Source organism: Euprymna scolopes, chromosome 40 (genome assembly GCF_053919585.1).
Source record: "Euprymna scolopes isolate OS-2025 chromosome 40, ASM5391958v1, whole genome shotgun sequence".
NCBI classification, from domain to species: domain Eukaryota; kingdom Metazoa; phylum Mollusca; class Cephalopoda; order Sepiida; family Sepiolidae; genus Euprymna; species Euprymna scolopes.
In genome coordinates, this window is record NC_136521.1 from 47810262 (window position 1) to 47836640 (window position 26379).

A 26379-nucleotide genomic window follows, 5' to 3' on the forward strand; every position below is an offset into this window, starting at 1 on the left:
AATCATTAATATGTGCATAAAATATTTTCAATGGCCAGATGATCAATTTCATTATAAATTCAAAATGGCCACCATCACAATACGCAAATCATTCAAATTTACAACTTATTTTAATAATCCTGCTTATACTATAAATTTCATATATATTGTTTGAGAATACAATAAAAGCTTAATCTTGGAGAATTATTTTAAAAATAGGTTAAAAAAAACTCAATTTCTACAAAACAAAATTCAGTGTTCAGTGAGTTAAACATTAAATTTTAAACATTTTCAAGAATTAAAATCATTTCATGGATTTTGATCAACATTTGAACAAGGTTTCTTGACATAAGGTTTAATAGTTTGTTATGTTGAGTTTAATCTTCATAAGGAGATTTAAAAGTAAAACAAATTGTTCAACAAACGGACTGACTAAAATGTGCATGAGAAGATGACAGTCAACCTCATTATAAATTCAAGATGGCAGCCAACAGAATATGCAAATTAGTCAAATTTAAGAAATTATTTTAATAGCCCAACTTATATGCTACAAATGTCGTACATATTATTTTAGCATACAATGAAAGCTTAAACTTACAGAACCATTTTTAAAATAGCCGTAAAAATCATATTTAAAAAAAAAAAATAAAATAAAAATTAGTGCTTAGAGGGTTAATCTATTATGTTTATTTGTATATCCAGCTAAAACCTGCAAAATACACAACCAACACCAACAAAGTTGTTTCTATTCCCTGTGTGTTCGTATATATCAAATTCAATGCAAAATTTAAAAAAAATTACTACTTTCAGGTCAAATGTAGCCAACGATAAGCGTTAGACTGATAGATTCTGACACAAAAAAAAAAAAAAACAGCAATTCTTCCCTCTATGTCAGGAACATTGCTCATGGAAAGTGAGGACTAAAAAAAAAAAAAAAAAAAAAAAAAAAAAAAAAAAAAAAAAAAAAAAAAAAAAAAAAAGAGGATAGGCGCCAAAGTAAATCCAAAGCCAGCTTTCTACTCTCGCAATATATGTAGCCAGACAAACTCATCAAGATACAAAAAGAAAGTCAGAAATATAAACTTTTATTTATTTTATAAATAACATTATTAATCTTTAAACTCTGCAGTTGTGTTCTTGAAGCTTTTTTTCATCAATCTTATAAAGAACACAGTTCACACGATTAACTTGATAAATTAACAATCCCAACTTCTATGTCCCGTGGATCAGCAAGTGTTCGAGGTGCCTTCAATAAGTTTCCAGACTTATTTTGTCCAGACATTTAAAATTGTCACAGACTCTTGAAAATTCAGTATGTTATTGCTATACATCTTATGAGATGACTGACCAATTTTTATGATTTCAGGTTCATATGAACAGCTACAGCAAAAATTGGAATACACCCTACTAAAGCCTGATTATCACAGCTAGTGAATTTCAAAAATGCAATCTGGACGAAGAAACTTTGGAAGAATGGTAAGCAATAAAATTCTGTTTTTTAAACTTGGAAAAAATGCCACAGAAACATATGGAATGCTTCAGACTGCTTTTGGACCATCTTGTATGAATCAAGCATTAATTTTTGAGTGGCATAAGAGATTCAAGAAAGGCAGGGAGTCTCTGAAGAATGATGAGAGGTGTGGGAGGAGTAAGGAAGTCAGAACACCAGAGTTGATTGGCCAAATAAAGAATTTCGTGGATAAGAACTGTTGTGTGTCTATAGAGAAATAATTTGATGTCAGTGTGGAAACTGAATACACAAATTATTCATGAAAAGCTGACGATGTGGAAGTTGGTACCAAGGGTACTCCATACTTGTCACAGACTATTTGACCAAGATGGGCATCATGATAGTTTATCACCCTCCCTATAGTCCAAACCTTGCTCCCTGTGACTTTTGGTTATTCCCTAAGCTCAAGGAAACCTTAGAGGCTGTCATTATAAAACAATTGAGAAGATGAAATAGGCTTTGACGAGGATCATTGACACGATCACAAGAGGACTTCCATGGGGCCTTCCAGAAGTTGTTGGAATGGTACAACAAATGTATTGCAGTCGGAGGAGATTACCTTGAAGGTTACTAGAGTTTCATGTGTATAATATCAATAAAAGTGTCCATACAAAAAAGTCTAGAAACTTATTTAAAGCATCTTGTAAATATTGAAACAATCAAGATAAGGAAAACAGTTTAAAATATATAAATAACTTGAATACAGATGTAATTGCTTTGTCAAACGACCACATAAGCTTGGCCAGTTTTTAATTTATTTCTTTTTTATATGAACCATTTTTTTTTTTTTCAGAATATTAGATCGCAAATAACAACAACAACAACAACAAATATCTGGACAGCAGAAACGCTTTACAGGATCATAGTGTTCCAATACAGTGCATGGCAAACGACTGATCGGACTTTTCTGTCAGAGACTTTACAGAAAAGGCTGAAACTTTAATGAGAACAAAATTCTGCCAATACAAACGATACAAAATGAGGTCAAATGTTAACTTTCATGTAATACACCAGATTGTCAGCGAGTAAAGGGAAGTAACTCTGTATCAAGAAATACTAAGTTACCTTTCTTTTTAGCCTCTTCAGGTCAAGATCAAAGTGTAGTATCTGCTCTCCAGATGCTGTACTAGGTGTGTCAGAAATTTCGTGAAAAATATTGAATAATTCCACCCCGTCTTTCCAAGCTTATAACTCCTCGAAAAATGTAATTCAAGCCCTAATATTTTTTTCAATTAAAGGAGCAAGGACCAAGGTTTCATTAAAAAAAAAAAAAAAAAAAAAAAAAAAAGTGTTTTTTTTTTAAAAAAAAGTTTTAAACTTCGGATTTTACAGGTAAATTTCTAAAAAAAAACACTACTTTTTTTGTTTTAAATTTGAATATATTATTTATTGATCTTTTATCTTCAATTTCTGACACATAACACTTTGGTGAGTAAATTAATTATTTACTTTTTAAAAGAGAAAATTATGAGTTTTTTTTATATTTTATTTGCAGTTTCGTGTTAGGGGTGTCAAAAATTCCTACAAAAATTCTGATACACCTAATGCTGCACTTCAATTTCTTGTTCTCTGTCAGTGGAGGAGAAATCCTTCACGACTGAGACAATTTTTATTTTTGTTCCCTTTCTCCACATTAAAAAAACGACCCTGGTGTCTAACTCTGTCCCGTGGGGAGACATTGTAAATAGGAATAATAAGCACTCGTACAATATAATGGGATTTCAAATAAATGAATGCATGTTAGGTAAAAACACTATTACATATTTATGTGTCATGTCGAAATTAAAAAAAAAATCATAAAAAATGAGCAAGTAGAAATACGAGTAAAATATTCAGATAATGTTGCTACATTTCAGGTTGTCATTGATGGACGTTCATCAGAGCAGCATAACATTAATGCAGGAGTGCCTCAGGGGTCGATCCTCGAACCACTATTATTTCTGATATTCATTAACAACCTGCCTGATAATATTGTGTCCGAGATGGGTATATTTGCTAATGATACAATGCTCTATAACATGCATGAAGGAAGAACGGACATACACAAATCTAAGAAAATGGCTGAATCCTTAGAAAATGACCTCCAGAACGTAGTAAGAATGCCACAGATGGATGGTAACATTTAATGGTAGTATAACATGCAACACCCCCGCCAATGTAAACACAGAATTTTTCTGAAATGTTAATCATTACTCTGCTCGATAAATTTTGGCACCTTACTTACGGAAAAACGGTTAATTAAACTGTAGAACCACCTGTTAAGCTATACAAGTTCTATATATAATTACCCCCGCCACCACAAAAAAAGAATGAAAACAAAGATGTTTTTTTGTAAACTGGTCGTGAAAACTTACTAACAGCATTATTTTTACTATAAAATGAGATAATTTTTTTTTTTTTATGAAAATATTTCTTGTAATTTAAAATGTCCGCCATGTATACATGCGCCTTGTGAAATGTCACGTGATTATCGCACATGCGTAGCGTAAATGAAGTCAGTGAAATGGCCTCTGTGGGCATGCGCAATCAGCCGACCTACACCATTATAGCTGATTTTATAAAGAAAATAATCTATTGGAAAAATATTAATATCTCCGAAACTATTAATTTGTGACAGATTTCAGATTATTTTTTAGCACACCGAAATCTACAAGAAAATTTTTTTTTTTTTTATTCGAGTTTACGCTTTTTCTAAAATTTTACCGAGAATTCTTTCTTCAAACTCCTCGGCTTGACATTCACAGGAAATATGAACTGAAACAAATACATTGAGGATATTGCAAAGGCTGCCGCAAGGAAAGTGGGCTCTCTCTATCGAGCTAGAAAACTACTCACACCCGAGAGTAGCCAGTACCTCTACAAAGCCACCAATCACTCATGCATGGAGTACTGTTGCCACATCTGGGCTGGTGCATCTACCACTAGTCTCCCTCTTGGATAGGGTCTAAAAAAGAGTTTTCAATCTAATCGGTCCCAATTTGTCAATTAGGCTTCAACCATTGTCCCATCGCTAAAATGTCGCAAGTACTTTAATAGAATGTGCTCTGATGAACTCATTGCACTTGTGCCCCCTCGACATACCCGCTTAGCAACAAAATCTCACCCCTTCACTGTTGAGGTCCCTAAATGCCAGAAAGTTTCCTACTCTAATAGCTTCTTCCCTCGAGCAGCTAGACTTTAGAATTCTCTTCCTGCTATCTGCTTCCCTGACTGTACTGATATGCAAAAGTTCAAATGTAACGTAAACCAACATCTTAATCTTTCTTAGGCATTATGCCAATTAGTAGCTCCTTATGTCCAAGTGGAGATATGCCTTGTTTGGGGTGAAGGTGAGTAAACAAAAAAAAAAGAAAAAAAAAAAAAGAAAAATAGTTTTATCATATTTGACATTAGAGATTTAACATCCAGGGGAGGTAACTGCAGTTTATTATTTGGACAATAACTGTTTGGCCTTCGGGTCAAGATCAAAGCGTAGCATCTGTTCTTCAGATCTACACTTCAATTTCTTGTTCTCTGTCAGTGGAGGAGAAATCCTTCCCGACTGAGACAATTTTTATTTTTGTTCCTTTTCTCCACATTAAAAAAACGACCCTGGTGTCTAACTCTGTCCCGTGGGGAGGCATTGTAAATAAGAACTGTAATTAGCTATTTCAAAATAGAAAATGGTGGGTCGCTAATATCTACATTTTTTTTTGTTTCGTATAAAAAAAAAAAACTAGTTCTAGTACGAGTAGGTTTTCTACTCAACGATTTTTTGTAATTTTTCGAATTTGACAAATTCTGACATGACTTTATAAGTATGTAATAATGTTTTTACCTGAAATGCATTTATTTGAAATTTTATCATACTCCACAAGCACCTAATAAATATAACAAAGACTGTGTTTGTCTGTAACCAGAGTTGCAGAGTTGGAAGGTATTAAGGTTCGATTGTAACTCCTGGAATTCTTAAAATTTTCACTTTGATTGATGGAATTCTAAAAATATCGGATTCCTTAAAGTCGTCCAAATTTCAGAAGAATTGAGGAATAGATTACACATTCGCAACATATTTGATGTCTTCCGCCAGAATTGGTTGAGGTTGTATATACTTGTCGAAAGGATGGATGAGGCAAATCCGGTCAGCAGATATAGATTTATTGTGGTTGAGAGATATAAAGGAGCGGGGGGGGGTTGAATATGTAACACATGGAGTCAGATAGTTAAGGATGACCTAAAACGATGATGATATTTCAAACTGTTTATTTTTTGAAGATTAAAAATGAACCAACTCTGACTACTAAGTTCTAAGTATATGTTTTTGCCTAAAATAGGTTTATTTAAAATTGTATTACACTACACAAGCACCTAATAATTATAATGAAGATTATGTGTCTGCCTATAAACAGAGTTGCAGAGTTGGAAGTGTAGGTTAATTAATTAGTTAATTAACAACATTTGATAGTTAATTATGAATTAAATAAAAACATACCTTGTCTGCACCAAATAAAATACATTCATATTCATATTGGAAGTCATATCAACGGTTGAAATAAAAAATAAATCAATTAAAACATAACATGTTTATAGTTTTACACACAGAGACACAGACGAAACTTGTCTGGTTTATTTACATGATGAGACACAAAGAGAACAATTAATCACTCATTTATATAAACAATCAAATGGGAGATAACTCTGAGTTACTAAACAGCTTACATTGCATACCGGCTAAACCAGACAAGGGTGGCGGCAACTCTTCACATAGTAGTTGTAGTCTTCACAGTATTAAAAACCTGACTAACATTGACAAATTTCCAATAGGAAGGTATTAATGTTTGTTCGTAACTACTACAATTCTAAAAATTTGGACCTTCATTAGTGGAATTCTAAAAGATCTGATTCCTTATTTTAAAGTCTTTAAAATTTCAGGTCGTTAAAATTTCAGGTCGTTAAAATTTCAGGTCGTTGATTCTTGGAAGAATAAAAAACTTAACTCAACGATTAACATTCCTAGGAGTCCGAGTCCGATTCCTTGTGACACTATGTTCGTTGAATACTGGGAGGGGGGGGGTCTAGGAAAATAAAATGGATAGATGACAAAAGGAATGGAAGTAGGTTTAGCGAATAATAAAAGAACTCATCAATAGACAATGGATAGGAATTTGTTCTTAACGTAGGCAAAGAGAAATAAGGGTAGGTAGGAAATAATAGGAATGACACTTGACGTTTGCGTGTGTGTCAGTCGGACAGTTAGTTGAGGCCTGAAGTCCAAGGTGGACATTCAAAGTTTTTATACAGTTGAAGACGGATCGTGGTTTTGAAGCAGATGGGGAGACGGACTGACAGCAATAGACACACCCAGCCTCGACTGAACATACATGCGAATGTTAACATCTAGAAACACACACTCAGAATCCAAACGACATATATGTGAAGCATTGGCATCTGCGTTTTTCCTGTGTTTTGTTTATTTTTATACTTGTGGACATGTGTGCTCCATCGATCATCACCAGTGAACAAGACGGCAACACGCCAAAAACTTCAAGATGAAGATGAAGGAGGAGGCCACAGCACACAACGTTTGGAGTCGGCAACTTGTCAGTGGGGCCATGTGACGTCACAAAAACAAAGTAGTATTGACTACAAGAAGAGTACTGTATCACATTAAAGCTTTATAATATTTACAAACTCCCAGTTGTACTTTATGGCATGGAGTACATAAATTGGACAGCTTCATTGGTGTTTGTGTTTTTCCTATGTTTTATTATTATTTCTATACTTGTCAACTCATGCGTCTTCATCGACAGTCACCACTGAGAAAATGACGATACAACCATAAGAAGATAAGATGAATGAAAAATCAATGGCACATACAATGTTTGGGGTCGGCGACCTGTATCTGGAGTCATATACTTATTTTTATTTATTTATTTATTTTTTTTACATGGAGGTCACCACTTATCAAGGCCCAGAAGCCACTCAGGGATAAGGTTATTGCGTGTACAGTAATCAATGGGATAGTATCGTAGTAATCATTAGTATTGGAGATTTGATAGAGTGTCTAACTTAGGGGGGGTGCGGTTTGTCAGGAATTTGTTTATGTTAGACTTGAAGACATCCAAGTTGTAGTCAGGTGGGAAACAGGCAAACGGAAGAGAGCTCCACAGGCCTGCACTTCTAAGAAAGAAGCTCTGCTCATGGAATCTATGTTTGGATTTAGGCACAGATAAAGAGTGGGGAAAATTAATGAGAGTAGTTTTAGCCAGACGGGTGTTTTTCATGAAAGATTGGTGAGGGGGGGACCAGAGATTGGAGCTCAGACGAACACTTGCCATGGAAATAACGATAAAATAAAGACAGGCTCGCAACGTCTCTTCTGTGGGAGAGACGCTGCAGGGAAGAGAAAAAGGCAACTCCCACTAAGCCACGAAGTCTATTTTGTACTCTGTCAAGGCAGGATAGGCTGCTTTTACTAGCTCCTGCCTAGATGTGGCAGCAGTACTCCATCCTTGGACATACTTGGCTTTTATACAGATAGAATTGCATCAGTAGTGAGATATCTTCTAGAGCGGTAGAAGGATCCCACCATTTTTCCAGCGTCTGCTGATTCTTTTGGAGATAAAGATCTGACTCCTTTTATGAGTCAGAGCCTGACTCATTCCAAAACCGTCCACTTTGCAATCCTGTGTTTGTAACTAAAACGATGTCCCGACTTACATCACACAATTCCTCTACAAGTTTCTGTCCATTTTTCAGATGATTTTTATTTTTTAACTTTTATCAATATAATTTTATGCTAATGCAGTTAATGTAAATAAAAAATTGATAACTATTTAATTTTTCAGTCATTGTCCAGAATTCCTCTTATATTAAAACAAAAATTAAATAAAAAATCTATACCATGTATGTACCCATGATGGAAAGAAAAATCCTATTCCAAAAATCATATAAGTTGATCAAATAGTTTCATTTTAACTAAGAAAATCAAATTCTATGAGTATCCGAGAAGTAACCATCTTGCATCGTTATCTTAGTGAAACAAACAGTGATAACTCAACAATAATTCAAACTTGCAAGATCAGCCTTGTAATGTCTACAATTTCCTATTAATCACTTTAAATCTTTTTAAAAATAATTTTCTTTATAAAAATAAAACTACTTGATCAATTTATGTGATTTTTGGATAAGATCTTTTCTTTCTATCATAGGTACGAACGTCATAAAGATGCTGGACAATCACTAAATTCTTTTTAGTATAAATAAAAAGAAATAATCATTTCTTGCACCGTTACATTTTATTTTTTTCTGCATTGCAAACTGCCTTATTAATTTGTTTTTATACTACAAAATAATGATACGATTAAATTTGTGGTTGACCATGTTTGCCTAATTTCTAGCTTCTTTCTAGTTTAGTCACCAAAACAATTACCTTCGATTATCCACTGTTTTTACTTTGTCCCTTTTTTTGTGGCCCTTTCCTATACATTTCGGATAAGTCCGCCTTTTTCAATTACCTTTGCATCAAGAATTTGCATGAAGCATTAAATATTAGGTTTCAAAAATTTTGCGACGAGATTTGATAACTTGATTTTATTTAGAGTTTATGCGGACTACTCTTCTCATCTTGGATGTAATTCTTATAGATGTAACCTCCGACCTTCTTCAGGTGCATCTTTTCTAAATTCAGAAAAAATATTCATACCCAACTCAGAAACCTATAACGGAATTTCAAACGGAACCTTTCATTTAATCCACATGAATACATGTGTCATAAATAAACAGGTATTCATTAACAATCAGATCTAAGAGAGTGTCATCTGGAGGTTAAAGGTTCAACCTCACCACAGACGATAATTAGCAATAAAATAAAATTTACTTAACACTTTTATCCAGTCATGGCTGATAGAATAAGAATAATATACTATAAAGTAAATAAAGGGTTTGGTTCAAAATTTTGTATAGATTCCTGGGTTTCATAGAAAAGGAAGGGCCATATTATTGGCATCCGGTAAACGTTAAAGGTTGCGACCCGAGCAGAATGAAAGAAAAATTTTGTATAGGCATTAAAAATGGTTTTATGTTATTGTTTTTCTTATAAATTATTAAAAGAGGAACCATTTTAATTTAAAATCAATTTAGTATCATGAATGTAAACTTGAGAAAAGTATGCTTGAAAATACGTCAACATTATCTGAATAATAAAGATCACACGACATCAGGTTAAATTTGGCTGCCATCTTTGATTTTTCTTATTCACATCATGTTCATACATTTCAAGCATGTTTTTTTTAAGTTTACATGCGTAACACTAAATTGATTTCAAATTTTTTTTTTTTTTTATTTTTTTTTATTATATTTTCACCCCAAACAAGGCACATTGCCACTTTGGTGTAGGGGGCTACTATCAGGGGAAACATCTACTGGGGCACTATGTAGGGATTAGGGCAGCGAGATGTTGGTTCACGTTGCACTTGAACTTATGCATGTCAGTACAGTTGGGGAAGCAGTGACCTGGAATGGAATTCCAAAGTCTAGCAGTTCTGGGGAAGAAACTACTGGAGTAGAACGATCTTTTACATCTAGGGATCTCTACAGTGTGGGGGTGGGATTTTGCAGCTTGTCGGGTCTGTCGAGGGTGTTCACGTCGTGGGGGCACAAGTGCTTGCAGTTCTTCAGAGCATTCACCATTCATAATGATTCAGCATTTAATCACATATAACAAAAAAAAAATAACATAAAACCATTTTTAATCCCTGTAGAGAAATTTTTATCGTATTCTGCCCTGGTCGCACCCTCTAATGTTTGCCCAGCATTCTTAAAGCTTTGTTATTGCTGATTTGTCTTTAAAAATTTTTTTTAAGCATTTTATGTAAAGATCCAATCATGCACGCAAGCCTTATGCTGTATATGTACGTATCAAAAACGGTTCCTTCCGTTCTGACACTCTCGGAATATACAGATCAGTCATCGGCATCGTCAAACTGACCAGGAAAGGTTTTCAGTAGAACTGGTTTCTGATGATGGACGATCTTGCAGTGAAGATCCGATGGCATAAACAAATATTGATCTTGGTAATTGGAAGCATCTGCAAAAGAAGAAAATGAGAAAATCTTTTTTTCAATAGGTTGGGTTGCTTTGTTTTATGGCATATCAACCCTTTTCAGGTTATTTAATGCTGAATACAGTGATTCAAATTCTTTATATCTTACAAATATTTATTCGTGGAGTTTGCTTTGGTTTTTAAATAAGATCAAATTTTATGAAGAAACAAAGATGGTGTGTCTCTCTCCGCCATATTTAATAAAGGGAGGCAACTCAACTCGAACTACTGACACAGAAATAGAGATCAAAATCAGCCTTGTAATTAATAATAAGAAAATGATTTTCTATATATAAAAAAAAAAACTTGATCAGTTTATATGATTTTTGGAATATGATATTTGTTGCTCGATCAGTATGTATATCAAAGATTTTTTTTTGTATTTTTGTCCTTTTAATTAGGTTGAATAATGGAAGAGGCTTATTAAGCTGGTGGTATTAATCTCGAAGGGTCAGCCTCTTGTGAATCAGTTTTGTATAGAAAAAAATCCACAGTCTTTTTTGTAATCCAATTATATTTGATACATATAATCCTCTGTCTATGCCTGACTTGCCCATCAAGTTTCAGTCAAAAATGGACAACAGTTTCTGTTTTATGATGTGTAAAATTTGGCATGCATAAGAATACCATTAAAAATTGAAAAATTCCATGTAATGTTAGTTTAATCAATTTGGTTGTTGGCTTGTTTTTGTTTTACGGCATATCAACCCTTGTTTTGGGTTATTTAATGTTGAATCCAGAATTCTTGGAAAATGTTATGCTTTAAGTTTTTTTATATCTTCGAATCTTCAAATATTTATTGATGGTGCTTGGTTTCGCTGTTTAACTACGAATCAACCCTTTTTGGGCTATTTTACACCAGATCCAGTAATTTTAGTAGAAGTTTTAAAGTTTCAAGTATTTTTATATCTTCAAATATTTATTTAAGGTGTTTGGTTTGCTTGTTTCGTAGAGGAAAATTGTTTTTGTTTTTGGAGAACATGATTGAGTTTTGTAAAGGGAAAAGAAGAAAAAAACAATCAAATTAATGTTTGGTGAATTTTAAGTCAACTAGTATTTTTTAATGATACAAACATTTTAACATTTATTTATTGTTTTATTTTTTTTTTTTACTAATGAGTTACCACTTATTAAGGCCCAAAGCCATTTGAGATTTTTTTTTCCTTTATGAAGCCATGGTCATAAAACTGTGAGAATATACAAAGGTTTCGTTTATAAATGATTTTCTTTATAAAAATAAAACTACTTCAAGTAGGGGGTATTTATTTATAGCGGCCACCACTATTCCTCCCTCATGTTGTACTCTCTAACCAAAAAAAAAAAAAAAATTAAATTATAAATGAGAACAAAAATAGATGGAGATTTGAATCTTTATCACGAAACTACCCGAGGTAGTTTTGTAATAAAGGGACGTAACTCTTGTATTCATAATAAAACTATGCAATTTCAGAACAATGTATTTGATTTTATTTTCAATATTCAAAAAATATTTTAACGGTATTTTTATTAATACTTAAAAATAATTTAATATTATTTACTTCAATTTTATTTTTAATATTTCGATACAAATTTTTACTAGACATGAATAACACAATTTTCAATGCCTTTTCAAGACATTTTCCATATTTTCAAGGATTTTTCAAGCTAATAATGGAAATAAAGTTTTTTCAAGGCAAAAGTAAAAATTCAAGGATTTTTCAAGTCTTTGCGAACTCTGTACATATTTATCATTTTATCAAGCAATGAAAAATGACGTTTTGAACAAAAAAAAAAAAAAAAAAAAAATGAATGAATTTTAAAATTGGAAATTAGGCTAAAAATTTTTCCGAATCCGATACCGATACCAAAAAAAAGTTCCAATTTCAACTGAAGTTTGGTCTTCACTCGAATCAAGCCTGTGATTACACCAAGTGAAGACAAAAATTCATTATCACAGACTTTGCTGTAGCTTAGAAAAAAGAAGAGAAACAAGTGAAGCATGCATAGTCCCCCGTAAGTGCACAGTGAACGAGGCATAAAAAAAATGACTAAGTTCAGCATTTGCAACCCCCCCCCCATTTAGCCCCAAAATCCTGGTGAAAATGAACAAAGGGTGCAGTTTTAGGTCTTAACATATGTAAATTTGAGTATTTGAGTTTTGCCCCGTGCAAAAAAAGAAATGACTAAGTCCATCATTTTCATTCCTATTTAGCCCCAAAAGTTCTCAAGGCCTTAACATATTTAAATTTGAGTCCAGCACCATGCAAAACTGGTAAATATACATAGACAGAAAATTTTGGACAAATATGGTAAAATAGTCCCGAAAATGGAGTGTTTTTATTAGCCCTAAAAGAGCCCCTAGGGCACACCCAAGAGTTATCGCGAAGTATAGATAAACAAAATTATGTAGAAATCAGTTAAAACTTTTAAAAAAGTTTTATAAAAATCCAAGGCATTAATTTTTTTTAATAAGCACAAAAATGTCAATTTTAGCAATTTTAACTTGAAAAGCACCCTTAGGGGAGGCAACTGGAGTTTTCTCGGAAAATCCATTCTGTTACTTTTTTACTCATATCATGTTTAATGTTTGTGCAAAATTTTTTTTAAATTCCAAGGCGCAGTTATTGAGAAAAGTACGGACAGACGAATGGACAAGGGTGAATTTACAAGTCCACCTTCCTTTTGTCGGGGGACCAAAAAGATGTCTTGCAGATAAAAATAGAGTACTGTTGCCACATCTGGGCAGGAGCTACTCGGAGCACCCTATCCTGCCTTGACAGAGTTCAAAACAGGCTTCAAAACATAGTAGGTGATGCACCGTTTTTCTTCCCTGCAACCTCTTAACCACAGAAGAGACGTGAACCTGTCTCTGCTCCATCGTTATTTTCATGGCAAGTTCTTGCCTGAGCTTCAATTTATGCCACTCCCCTGCCAAACTTTCATAAAAAATACTCGTCTAACTGTAACAACTATCAACAGCCCCCACCCCCATTCTTTATCTGTGCCTTAACCTAAACGCAAATTCCATGAATAAAGCTTCTCTCCTAAAATTGACCTCCTGAGGAACTGTTCCGTTGGCCTGCTTTCCAGCTGATTAATTACAATATGGTCGTCTTCAAGTCTAATGTAAACAAGTTCATGTTAAGCTGCCCTCTTAAATAATCCATTTCTACTCCATTTCCACCATTAACTATTAATTCGGTGTTGGCTCAGTGACTACTGTACACTCATTGACCCTTATCCTTGAATGGCCTTCGGGCCTTGATAAATGGTGACTCCCATGTAAAAAAAAAAGAAGAAAAAAAAGATAGAAAAGAGATAAGCTTTCAGTTAAACATGTTGACAGACAGACAAACATAATTGGCTTTATTAATGAGATGTATCAAACTGTTTTAAAAATGCAGAGGAAGGAGGCGATAAATGAAAATTAGAAACGTTACTTACTGACATCATAAACACCGTGAGAAAGTTCCCATTCCACATCTGTATCGTCATCGTCTTCTACTGGTCGGGTTTTTGAATGAGAAACACACTCGGGCAATTCTGATGAGAAATGAAAGAAAAAAAATCTTATTTCTAACAAATAATTGATTTACAAAATAATAATTTAATTATTTAATCAAATCCAATCGGTAATGAATTGACTCTGGGAAAGGACAAAAATAAAAAAGAACAATTTTGTAATGTTCATCAAATTAATTACTTAAATCAGGACAAATCACTTATAAAGTAAGTGTTGTGGTGGCACCCACTCATTTAAATATGTGGATAATATTACACATAAATAGCAAGACTCGGTTAGTCTGAGTGTGTGTTAACCAGAAGCCACCGAAGGCCGAGCCGAGAGCAGATATGTTCTCCAGCCAAGACTCTCTTACTTGACAACCATTATGTAAATATACTGTAAATATACTTTTCCTAATACACTTCTTATTGATGTACCTTTGTTTGTTGAGTCTTCATTTGTATTGTCTTATACGTTATTTGGTTCAACCTGCAAACATAACAGTTGCCGACGAAGATGAACGTCAAACATAACAGTAAGTATAGTTTTTTTCTTCTTTTCTCTCCAGTGATTGAGGAAATAACGTGTTAACGAAAAAAAAAAAAAAAAACTTAAAATTTCCATACGTTAATTTCAATTCCAGATTTAGACAAAGGGTTGTTTTAAATAATTGACTCTGGGAAAGAACAAAAAAAAAAAAAAACGACAATTTCGTAATGTCTATCAAATTATTTACTTAACAAGTAGTTTTCCCTGGTGTAAGTATAGTTTTATTTTTTTAATTTTTTTTTTTTTTTTTTAAATATTTTCTCTTGTGGCTGAGAAAATAACATCTTGCCATGACAAAAACTTAACAAATTTCTATAGATTGATTTCAATTCCAGGTTTAGACAATGGGTTGTTTTAATCAATGGATTTTGACACAGATGGATTGGTTGGTTGGTTGTTTTTGTTTTACGGCATTAATTAAAAAAAAAATATATATATAAATATCTGTTATTTGTTTATAAACTGATGTTTTGGTTTTACTACATACTAGCGGGGGGTACCCGGCATTGCCCGGGTGTTTGGAGGTGTGTGTGTTGGTGGTGGGGGAGTAAACCCCCCCCCAAAAAAAAAACACGTTGGCCGGGTTTTTGGAGGTGTAAAAGAAAAAAAAAGTTTTAGTAGGACGGTAGGATTGAACCCCCAAAGCCTTGACGGTGGAAAGGAAAGGGGAAAAAAACCTGAGACCTAGCCATCTCGGCCACGAGGGGAGAGGAATTGATAAGCGTGTTAAGTCAAGGTTTATAAAGTGAAATATACAGGTGCGAGGAAGTTAAGTGGCGTGATGTTCGACCTAGTTTTGCACTGCAAGCCAGTTACTGTTTCCTCTGCCCCATCATTCGCTTTTCGAAGATGTGACGATGGAAAAATAGCTGGCAAAAGTTGGGCAAATTAAATACACACGCGATCCGTTCTTAAGTCATAGATATTACGATTTAGACGTGATATAAACAGTTTTAAGAAGGAGTGAGCCGAGTGAGAAGGTCGACAAAAAAAGCCTTTTGCAGACATACACAAAAAGTGCACACATATACACACATACATACACACATTTTCGCTTTTATATTTATAGATGAGGGTTTTTCATTACAGCATTGATTGGATCACTGAACAGCCTTGCCCCGACACGAAGCGGAAGATGATCATAGCTGGAGAGTCCACATGATGCAATTTCACAGGGAAAGAAACATGTCAGCAACATGATGAGCATATAAGACAGGCTTACATCTACTGACTTCAAAGGAAGATTATATTCTGACAGTTTAGCGAGATGTGTACAGAACAGGAGACTTTGATGGTATAGCCACGTTGAAAGAACGAATGGGATTCCTTGTGTTAGTAGATGTAGAACAGTTGAGGTAGCACAATCAATTTATATGGGAAGGCCAAAGAAAACATGTGAGGAAATGATAACCTTTGGATCTGAGGTAAAGAGAAGCATGAGACAGATTAATTTCAAAGTCAATTTCTCAAAGCCATCCTACGCATGCCAGTATGTAATACAGATGTTTAACTGAATATGATGATGATGATAACGATAATGGCAATAATGATGATAATTATGATAAGGATTATGATGATGATAATGGTTATGATGATGATGAAGAAATTATTTTAAAAGTTAAAAAAAATGGAATAAAATAAAATATGCATCAAGTGCGCTTGAAAGCCAAATCACAATGTAAGATTAGGAAAATAAACAAATATTTTACTTGTTTGAAATTTATAATTCAAATATATTTTCGAGTCAAACTCCATCCTCAGTATTTTTTTTTTCTTCTTTTTTTTTTTTTACACAGTGATCATCACTTATCAAGGCCCGGAAGCCACTCAGGGATAAGGGTTATTGCAAGTACATTACATTAGTGTGGAGATTTGATGAAGTGTTTACTTAAGGGGGCGGTTCATTAGGAATTTGTTAACATTGGACTTGAAGACATCCAAGTTGTAGTCCGGTGGGAAGCAGGCAGACGGAAAAGAGCTCCACAGGCGTGCAGTTCTAAGAAAGAAGCTTTGTTCATGGAATCCACGTTTTGATTCAGGCACAGATATAGAGTGGGGGAAATTTTTCACAGTGGATTCAGCTAGACGGGTGTTTTTCGTGAAAGATTGGCGAGGGGGGACCAGGGATTGGAGTTCAGACGAGCACCTGCCATGGAAATAACGATAAAACAAGGATAGGCTCGCAACGTCTCTTCTGTGGGAGAGAGGTTGCAGGGTAGAGAAAAGGCCATCCCCCACTAAGCCACGAAGTCTATTTTGTACTCTGTCAAGGCAGGATAGGCTGTTTTTAGCAGCTCCTTCCCAGATATGGCAACAGTATTCCATCCTTGGACGTACTTGGCTTTTATATAGATAGAGAATTGCATCAGTAGTGAGATATCTTCTGGAGCGGTAGAAGGATCCCACCATCTTTCCAGTGACCTTGGCAACAGACTTCTTTCTTGCTATTTGTAAAGTTGGAGAAAGAAAATTCAGTAGTACAGATCCGCGCGTTCTCTCTCAGCGGTTGTATACTTTACAATGTTGCAAGAAAGAAGAAAAAAAAAAAACACTAAGGATGGAGTATAGTTCCAAAATATATTTATGTTATAAACTTCAAACAAGTAAAATATTTGTTTATTTTCATAATATTGCTTTGTGATTTGGCTTTCAAACGCACTTGATGCATATTTTATTTTATTCAAATTAAATCAACGTTTCTATAATGGAACTCACAATCCTGATGTTAAAATAAAATAATTTCTCATAAAAAAAAACTGACTTTATTTTCTTCGACAGTCAAAGAACCTGAAACTGATATTGTAAAAAAAAATACTTACGGTTTGGATTTTTTGAGGGTAGAGTATCGACTGGGAGGTCCAGTTCTAGAGAGGTGGAGGGCAATGTGACGACTTTGTTCGTCTGTTCACTGCTGCTGTCATGGTTTTCATTATCAAAGTCCAATTCCTCAGTCCAGGGGTCAGCAGTGGTCTGGTCAACCTCAATATCTTCAAACTGACCACTCTGAATGCGAAAGAACAAGAAATATTAATACCCCCAAAATAACTTCTAACAATGTCATGGTAACAGAATCTTAACATTGATAGAATATTGGTCTAAAAGAAGAGCGGAGCTGGTGAACAAGTGATTAATGATACAGACTGACAACTTGAGTGTTTTCTTTTGTTTTTTAACTCATGTTTACCCCCAACAAGGCATATCGCCATTTCAATGTAAGGGGCTACTATTTGGGACCATGCCTAAGAAAGATTAACAAGATGTTGGTTTACGTTACATTTAAACTTCTGCATATCAGTACAGTCAGGGAAGCAGGTAGCAGGAAGGGAATACCAAATTCTAGCTGTTCAAGGAAAGAAACTATTAGAGTAGAAAGCTTTCTGGCATTTAGGGACCTCAATAGTGAAGGGGTGAGATTTTGTTGCTAAGTGGGTTTGCCAAGGATATGTACACTGAGGGGGCACAAGTGCAACGAGTTCATCAGTTGAGCGAGTGTTTCAAGTTCGAATCCAGTTTGTTCCGCAAAAAAATTACTTTCATTTAGGTATGCTGGCAACCTTCACATGGTCCTTCTAGTCTTACTAGGAAAATATCAGGGAAACCAATGCCAACAATAGAATCTTTGGATTCATATGGTTAATGTTGCATACTATACAACTTCTCGTGCTACCAGATCAGGCTGTCTGAAAATACTGGCTTCCTGATGCACCAAACATTGATGTTATTGTTTTTTTTTCCTTTCTTTTTCTGGGTGCGTACAGATTTTCAATGTCCATTTTCAAGGACTTTTCAAAGTTTTTCCAGGCCTTCTCCAGACAAAATTCTAGGTTTCAAAACAATTTGGGGTTTATTTTACAATCCGCAGTGATTCAAAAAAGCTCAGGTCGCCATTAGAAAGTCCAGACTGCATAAAGAAAGTTTTTTTAAGAGCGAGGAAAGGAAGGGGTCATTTTTATTTATAATGGCTCCCATTACCCCCCCCATACCCCCAACAAAAGATCAAATCTATAAATATAAAAGCGAAAATGTATGTATATATGTATGTATGTATGTATGTATGTACGCTTTTCCTCGATGTCTACAAAAGGCTTCTTTCAGAGAAGCGCTCGCTCGCTTCACAACTTCTTAAAACTTTTTATATTATCTATAAATTGTAATATCTCACACTTAACCACAGAGCTTGCCTGTCTATTTGACTTTCAAACGTTAATTATTCCACATTTCCCGCATCGGCACGCGTTACATTCGGTTTTCGGTATAAACAAAAAGCGAAACTTGACTCTAATTACAGTGGTCTTTAGAGAGCTAAGTAACGTTTGGTCAATGTCGACTTCGTCATATCAGACGGTAGCTTTCATTTCGAGACGAGACACTCCTCCTAATAAACAGGGAACTGGTTTTCCCTGAACTTAGTTAAAAACAAACAAACCGATTTATTTATTTATTTATTTAAAAACTGTCCCGCACAAAATCGTAACTGCTGAATAGCTATCGCCGTCACGTCAATAACTCGTCAAAAGCGCACACCTGTTTTTTTCACACTTTACTATTTTCCAACTGCGCGTCAAGGCTTCGGCTTTTTTTAACTTGTAAAAAACGGGCACCTGTTTTTTTTTCAGATTTTACTATGCGCGTCAAGTCTTCGTTTTTTTTGTACACACACCTACAAACACCCGGGCAACGCCGGGTACCCCTCGCTAGTTATAAATAAAAGCAAAAGTAGAGGGAGATTTGACCCCCCCCCCCAAAAGGGACGTAACTCTTGTATTCTATAATAAAACTATACAATTTCAAAACACTGTATTTGGATTTTATTTTCAATATTTTAAAAATATTTTAATGGTACTTTTATGAATACTTAAAATATAATTTAATAGTATTTATTTTGATGTTATTTTTAATATTTAAACACAAAATTTTACTGGACATAAAGAATATAATTTTCAAGGCCTTTCAAGACATTTTCCATATTTTCAAGGATTTTTCATATTTTCAAGACATTTTCCATATTTTCAAGGATTTTTCAAGATAGTAATAAAAATAAGGCCTTTTCAAGGTAAAAATAAAATTCAAGGACTTTTTAAACTTGTACGAACCCTGCTTTTGCAAAAATCAATCATGTTCTGCAAAGTCATCAAAACAAAAACTTACAACTACAACTTGCCCTTTTCTGCTGTCAAATATTGATCAATTGTCATTTTGGAAGGAAAATTGAATGTAGTTTCACCTATAACCAAAGGCAACGAAGAAAAATAGGTTCACACTTATGAGCACAGCAATGCAACAAGTTCATCTATGTACTGATGTCCAAAAAAAACATCAGTTTGAAGAAGATCAAAAGAATATTAAAAAACAACATGCATGGTCCCCCGCAAGTGCACCATGAATGAGGCCTAAAAAAAATGACTAAGTTCAGCGTTTCGTTCCAAAAATCCCCAGGGCACGTCAAATCTTGGTGAAAATGAACAAATGGTGTAAATGTAAATTTGAGTTCTGCACCATGCAAAAAAAGAAATAACTAAGTCCATTATTTGCACCCCCCAACCCCCATTTAGCCCCAAAAGTCCCCAAGGCCTTAACATATTTAAATTTGAGTTCAGCACCATGCAAGACTGTCAAATAGATATACACAGAAAACTTTGGACAAATATGGTAAAATAGTCTAAAAAACGGAGTGTTTTTATTAGCCCTAAAAGAGCCCGTTATCGCGAAGTATAGACCAACAAAATTATATAGAAATCAGTTAGTTACAACTTTTCAGAAAGTTTTATAAAAATCCAAGGCATCAATATTTTTTTTAATAAGCACGAAAATTGTCAATTTTAGCCATTTAACTCGAAAGGCACCCTAGGGGGGGGGGGGGGGCAACCGGGGTTTTCCCAGAAAATCCATTGTGTTACTTTTTTACTCATATCATGTTTAATGTTTGTGCAAAAATTAAAAAAAAAATTCCAAGGCATAGTTATTGAGAAAAGTACAGACAGACGAACGGACAAGGGTGAATTTACAGGTGCACCTTCCTTTTGTTGGGAGACCAAAAAAAAAAAAAAAAAAAAAAAAAAAAAAATGGCGCCGATATAAAAGTGAAAATATGTAGATGAAAATCTCACAGTGAGTTTATCAAAAGCTTGGGGGGACTAAAAAAAAGAAAAAGACAGAAAAGGCTACTTACTCTTACAGAATCTGTAGGTGCTTCGGCATAAGCATAACAGAGTTCAGGATCAACAATATCACCATTGGAATGCTCAAACGGATTCTGGAATGATAAGATATTTAAAAAAATAAATAAATAAATAAAAAAATAAGTAAAAAAGGAGATAACTACGTCTAGCCGCTAAGAAATCCAATCCTTGCTTCCTATGACAACAACTTTCACCATAAAAAAAACAAAACAACAACTAACATGCTCATCGTCATCATATGACATGAATCTGAAAATTCTATTGCTGGCATTGGTTTCCCCGATATTTTTATAGTCAGAATTAGTTCTGGAAAGATATCTGGTACTTACTGGAGGGACCACGTGAAGGTTACCAACATCCTAAGTGAAAATAATTTTTCTGTAGAACAGAACTGGATTCGAATTTGGGACACCCAGATTGTCAATCTGTGCAATTAACCACTGAACCATCATCACCGTAACATGTTGATGAGACTAAAACAAATCTAGATACTCAAATACAACATCGTTATCATCGGTTTAACATAAGTTTTGCATGCTGGTATGTGTTAGATGCTGTTTAAAAATTATACAGGGCGGAACAATAAAATTGGTGCACTAGAAAAGATGACATGGTTCCATTTCCATTTGATGAAAACTGGTTTTCTTTTTCTGTTGCAGACCATCTACTAGTCGGCCAGTTGTGTACAAATCCCAAGAGTAATAGGAGCCTTCTATTATGCCTGAAAGTGACACAATGTTCAACGAGCGAGATCGGTGATGCGCCGCTGTATAACTCATGCTCTCTACCGATCCAAGTTATGACAACAGGACCATTGCCAGCACTCACAAAATGCTAATCCGGACAGTTCAACGCTTGAGGGCACAACTCAATGAAGTTTCCGGCCACGGTTATGGTCTTTGGTGTGGCTTCAACCACCACATCATGCCACCTCACATCTTCGAAATCAACTTGAAAGTCAACACCAAAGTGTACCTGTGCTGAAGAGTGTAATGATCCCCTGCTGCAATCAGATGGCTGCTGGCAGACCCTGGGTGTGGCAGCAGGACTCGACACTTACTGCCCTCCCCTCCTCCCCCGAACTCGCTGGACTACTTTGTTTGGTCATTTATCAAGAACATCACCAACATGACCTCCTATAACACCAAAGCCCGATTGCTTATGGAAAAGGCATGATCCCACTTCTGGACGCATATCAAGGCAGTGATTGAGGCTGAAGGCGGCTACATTGAATAGATGTCAGCTCTACTACATAATCAAGTTACCTGAATTGATTTTTTCATTAAAGTTTTAAAATAAAGCTGTAGTGTTGTTTTCTTTAGGGTGACAAATTTATTGTTCCATACTGTAATCAATAGAGAATTTCTACCCTGTATATTGATTGAGATTGTCGGACTGACTTCCTCATCTTGGTTGTTATAGTCACAACGTTTCGGCCATTTTGCCCTCCGTTTGTTAGGAGTCTCGAACCCAACTCTTTATTATTATTACGGGGGTACCATGTTCGGACTCCAGTTAGGCTCTGGGACATAGTTGCTGATTCTCTGTTTCGAATGTTACTTTTCACTGCCTTCGTTCAGGATTGAACTCAGCACCTCTGGGTAACTAGGACCACTCGGCCATATGTCACTAGGACAATTCTTAGTTGGTTTTTGTTAATGTTAAACCTATGTTGTTATTCAAGGTTTTCTCTCTCTGTCCAAATTGCATTCAGCTCTATGCTTGGTTTGCTCAGTAGGTTGTTATGTCCGAGCATGTGAGCTGTTTCTTTAAGTTTTCTCACTTTCCAGTGGGTCTCTCTGTTTATCATTTTTACTTCATCCCATAGGGGCCGATGGTCCCCCCTCTCCATCTAGACATGGTTGGCTATACCCGATTTTTCCGTCTCCCCTTTAGTTACCGCTTTGGTGGAAGAACACCGAAAAGCGGTAACTAAAGGGGGGACGGAAAAATCGGGTATAGCCAACCATGTCTGGATGGAGAGGTGGGACCTATGGGATGAAGTAAAAATAATAAACAGAGAGACCCACTGGAAAGTGAGAAAACTGAGGGCCAATAAAACCAAAACAAAAGCGATGAATAATGATTGTAGTGTAGTACGACTGGTGCTATATTTAAGAATTTAAGAAAGATTGTGTAATGGACATCGTTGGATGTTGTCTATCACGTCGAAAAAAGTAACATTTATAGGTGAACAATGAATAAAGAAACAATGGTCACTAACTGCGTAATTTACAAATCATGTGAATTTATTATGGGAAACGAGTACAAGACATGATTACAAGAAAGTCAGGAGGTGTGTGTTTATAACATGTCCGTTCAGCTTGGCGTCCCAGATGTAAGAGAACAAGTGAGAGAGAGAAAGGAAGTCGATATCGCCACTTGTGGGTTGGAACATGCAACTGCTGGAAATAAGGAGCAATAAGTGTATATGTCTAAAACTTGAGGTTGTTGTGCATTGTGTCCGTGTGTGAAAAGTAGGCTGGATAGCAGTTTGATAACACGTCTCTATAAAAGCAAATCTCCTAGGATAGAGCTGGACCATACATCATCTGGTATTTACTTTCCTCCCCACTGCAGGAGGATGTGACCCAAGGTCAGAAGGTGGAAGTTAAAAAGACAGCAGCCAAGAGGAAGAGCACTTTTGGCTTACAAAATATGCTGAAGGAGTCCTGACAGCTTGGTGCTCCAGATGTAAGAGAATGAGAAAGAGAGAAAGGAAGTTGATATCGCCACCTGTGGGCTGGAACATGCAACTGCTGGAAATAAGGAGCAATAACTGTATATGTCTCAAACTTGAGGTTATTGTGCATTGTGTCTGTTTGTGCGAACTAGGCTGGCTAGCAGTTTGACATGTCTTTATACCATGTGGTGACAAGAAAAATAAAAAAAAATCTCTAATTATATTTAATTTTGTCACCAATTTGTTGTGTTCGTAAGAATGATGTCATTTGTTAGAAGAATTAGCAGTTTGAAAACATCTCTATAGATTGTCTATAGTTTTTTTGTTATCAAGCAATATTTTTTTCCAGGAATTAATTCCCATTTTAGTCACATAAATTCTTTCTAAATTGAGAACAAACGTAGTCGAAGTTACGTTTGTGTTTCGCCCACTACGAAACGTTTGCTTATTTTCTGCAGCAGTCTTTCTCTCTCTCTCTCAATCCCAACTGACCGTAAACTCGTACACAGAAAACAAAACAACGTCCAAAAGCGAATAGACAAAAAATCTCAGAATTCAAAACTCTTTCCAACACAAACTGCTGCCTCTACTCTCCCTTGGCTGTCTCAAATTGAAGTTCTAATTCGTCCCTTTAGTCATCAACATGTCGCCATCATATGCAAAGTAATCGCACATGTGCTATTATTAAAAAATAAATAAAAAACAATAAAATAAAATAGACAACAAAATATCCATCTACAAAATTGTTTCGCATTTTCCCTTCTTCCGTCACTGATCCTGTCACCATACAAACCAAACAGAGGCACAGTCGCTTGCACGAATAATACTTTCTATTACAATTCATCTTCAGAAAAGTCTGAGTGAAGTACAGTAATGCACTAAGATATGATTTTTTAAAATATGACAATACATTATACCTATATTACGATTAAATTTTTTTGTAGATATGATCTTTTTTTTTAAAAATATGACAATACATTGTACCTCTATTACGATTCAATTGTTTTGTAGATATGATCTTTTTTTAAATGTGACAATACATTTACCTATATTACGATTAAATTTTTTTGTAGATACGATATTTTAAAAATATCAGAATACATTGTACCTATATTACGATTAAAATTTTTTGTAGATATGATTTTTTAAAAAAATATAACAATACATTGTACCTATATTATGATTCAACTTTTTTGTACATAAAATTTTTTAAAAATATGACAATACATTGTACTTATATTACGATTCAACTTTTTTGTAGATATAATTTTTTTGAATATGACAATACATTCACCTATATTACAATTTAATTTTTTTTGTAGATATGATTTTTTTTAAATATGACAATACATTGTACCTATATTACGATGCAATTTTTTTGTAGTTATGATTTTTTAAAAAAGTATAACAATACATTGTCACTATATTATGATTCAGCTTTTTTGTAGATATGATTTTTTTAAAAAGTATGACAATACATTGTCATTATATTATGATTGAACTTTTTTGTAGATATGATTTTTTTTTAAATATGATGATACCCTTTACCTATATTATGATTTAACTTTTTTGTAGATATGATTTTTTTAAAAAGTATGGCGTTACATTGTAACTATATTACGATTCAACTTTTTTGTAGATATGATTTTTTTAAAAAGTATGGCGTTACATCGTAACTATATTACGATTCAACTTTTTTGTAGATATGATTTTTTTAAAATATGACGATACATTGTAACTATATTATGATTCAACTTTTTTGTAGATACGATTTACAAAAACTGCACAGTTATCCTTATCCTCAATTACGTTGGGCCGTTATAAGTGACAGATCCCAAGTAAAATGAAAAAAAAACACTTACTGAATGGAAGTTCAGGTAGTTCAGGTTGGTCAATAGATGCAGAAAGTCTGGTTCTTTGACGAGACAATTGTTTGAAAGATCGAGGTAAGTCAGCCTGCTGAGATTTTTAAAAGTCACTGGTAAGTTTATCAACTGTCAGGGGAAAAAAAAATATCAAGAATAAAAATCGCTATTAACACAAAGAAAATGAAACAAAAAAAATGACAAACAGGAATAATTAGTTGATATTAATGCTGATGGTTTTAGTTGTTGGTTGTTTTTGTTTTACGGCATATCAACTCTTTTCAGGTTATTTAATGCCGAATCCAGTTATTTTGAAGAAAAATTTTTTAATAGAATATATTTGTCTTTTTTCAAGTCGGTTTGTATTTAACCCATTGTTGGGACCCTAACAGGTACTACCACTCCGGGTAAGAGTGGACCTGGGAGCAATGGCAATTAAAGGGTGGCTCCACACTCCCCAAAACCCGCAAGCTGGGGCCTCACCATCGGATATAGTTTAAGGTCATATCCAGGACCAATATTTTTAGTGGATTTCTATTTGTGATGTTATGGAATTGATACTGAGGAAGTGACTTATTGAAACAATTAAAAATTTTATTTCATCTTAGAAACGATCGTACACCAGAAGATTGTTGATGTTGAATTCGTGGAACTGATATAAAGGATAAGTTATAAATTTCATTATTTCATTTTACTTTTTCTCTCTCTCTCTCTCTCTCTTTATATATCTATATATCTATAAAAGTGAGAATGTGTGTGTGTGTGAGGACAATTCTCAACCTACATACTCAAAGTTTTTTATCTATAGACTTCAAATTTAGTATATAGGGTATTCAGACATGTGGAAAACATTTCATTGGTTTTCATCCGGAAAAAGGACCGGCTAAGGGGTCAAAACTGAAAAATTGATACTTGGGGATTATTAAATTTAATCTGTCAACTGTTTCACGACTGTGCATACATAAATGGTTCACATGAAAGCTGCCTTGTGTTAAGAATAGTAGGTTTGAAAACACTTTTTAAAGATTATATCAAGCTGGCCTAATGG

At 34.5% G+C, this 26379-nt stretch overlaps 1 protein-coding gene across 1 annotated transcript in view; it reads right to left on the bottom strand.

Moving 5' to 3' along the window:
• Window positions 1-1048: 1048 nt before the first annotated feature.
• Window positions 1049-26379, bottom strand: part of LOC145265546 (uncharacterized) — a 41530-nt gene continuing 16199 nt past the window's right edge. Inside the window, exons 4-8 of the mRNA XM_080121511.1 lie at window positions 25329-25460; window positions 20774-20857; window positions 17424-17607; window positions 13995-14093; window positions 1049-10556 (exon numbers count right to left, since the gene is read on the bottom strand). Of these exons, the coding sequence (XP_079977637.1) occupies window positions 10432-10556; window positions 13995-14093; window positions 17424-17607; window positions 20774-20857; window positions 25329-25460 (624 nt within the window). The 3' untranslated portion in view covers window positions 1049-10431. The remainder of the gene's footprint in view (window positions 10557-13994; window positions 14094-17423; window positions 17608-20773; window positions 20858-25328; window positions 25461-26379) is intronic.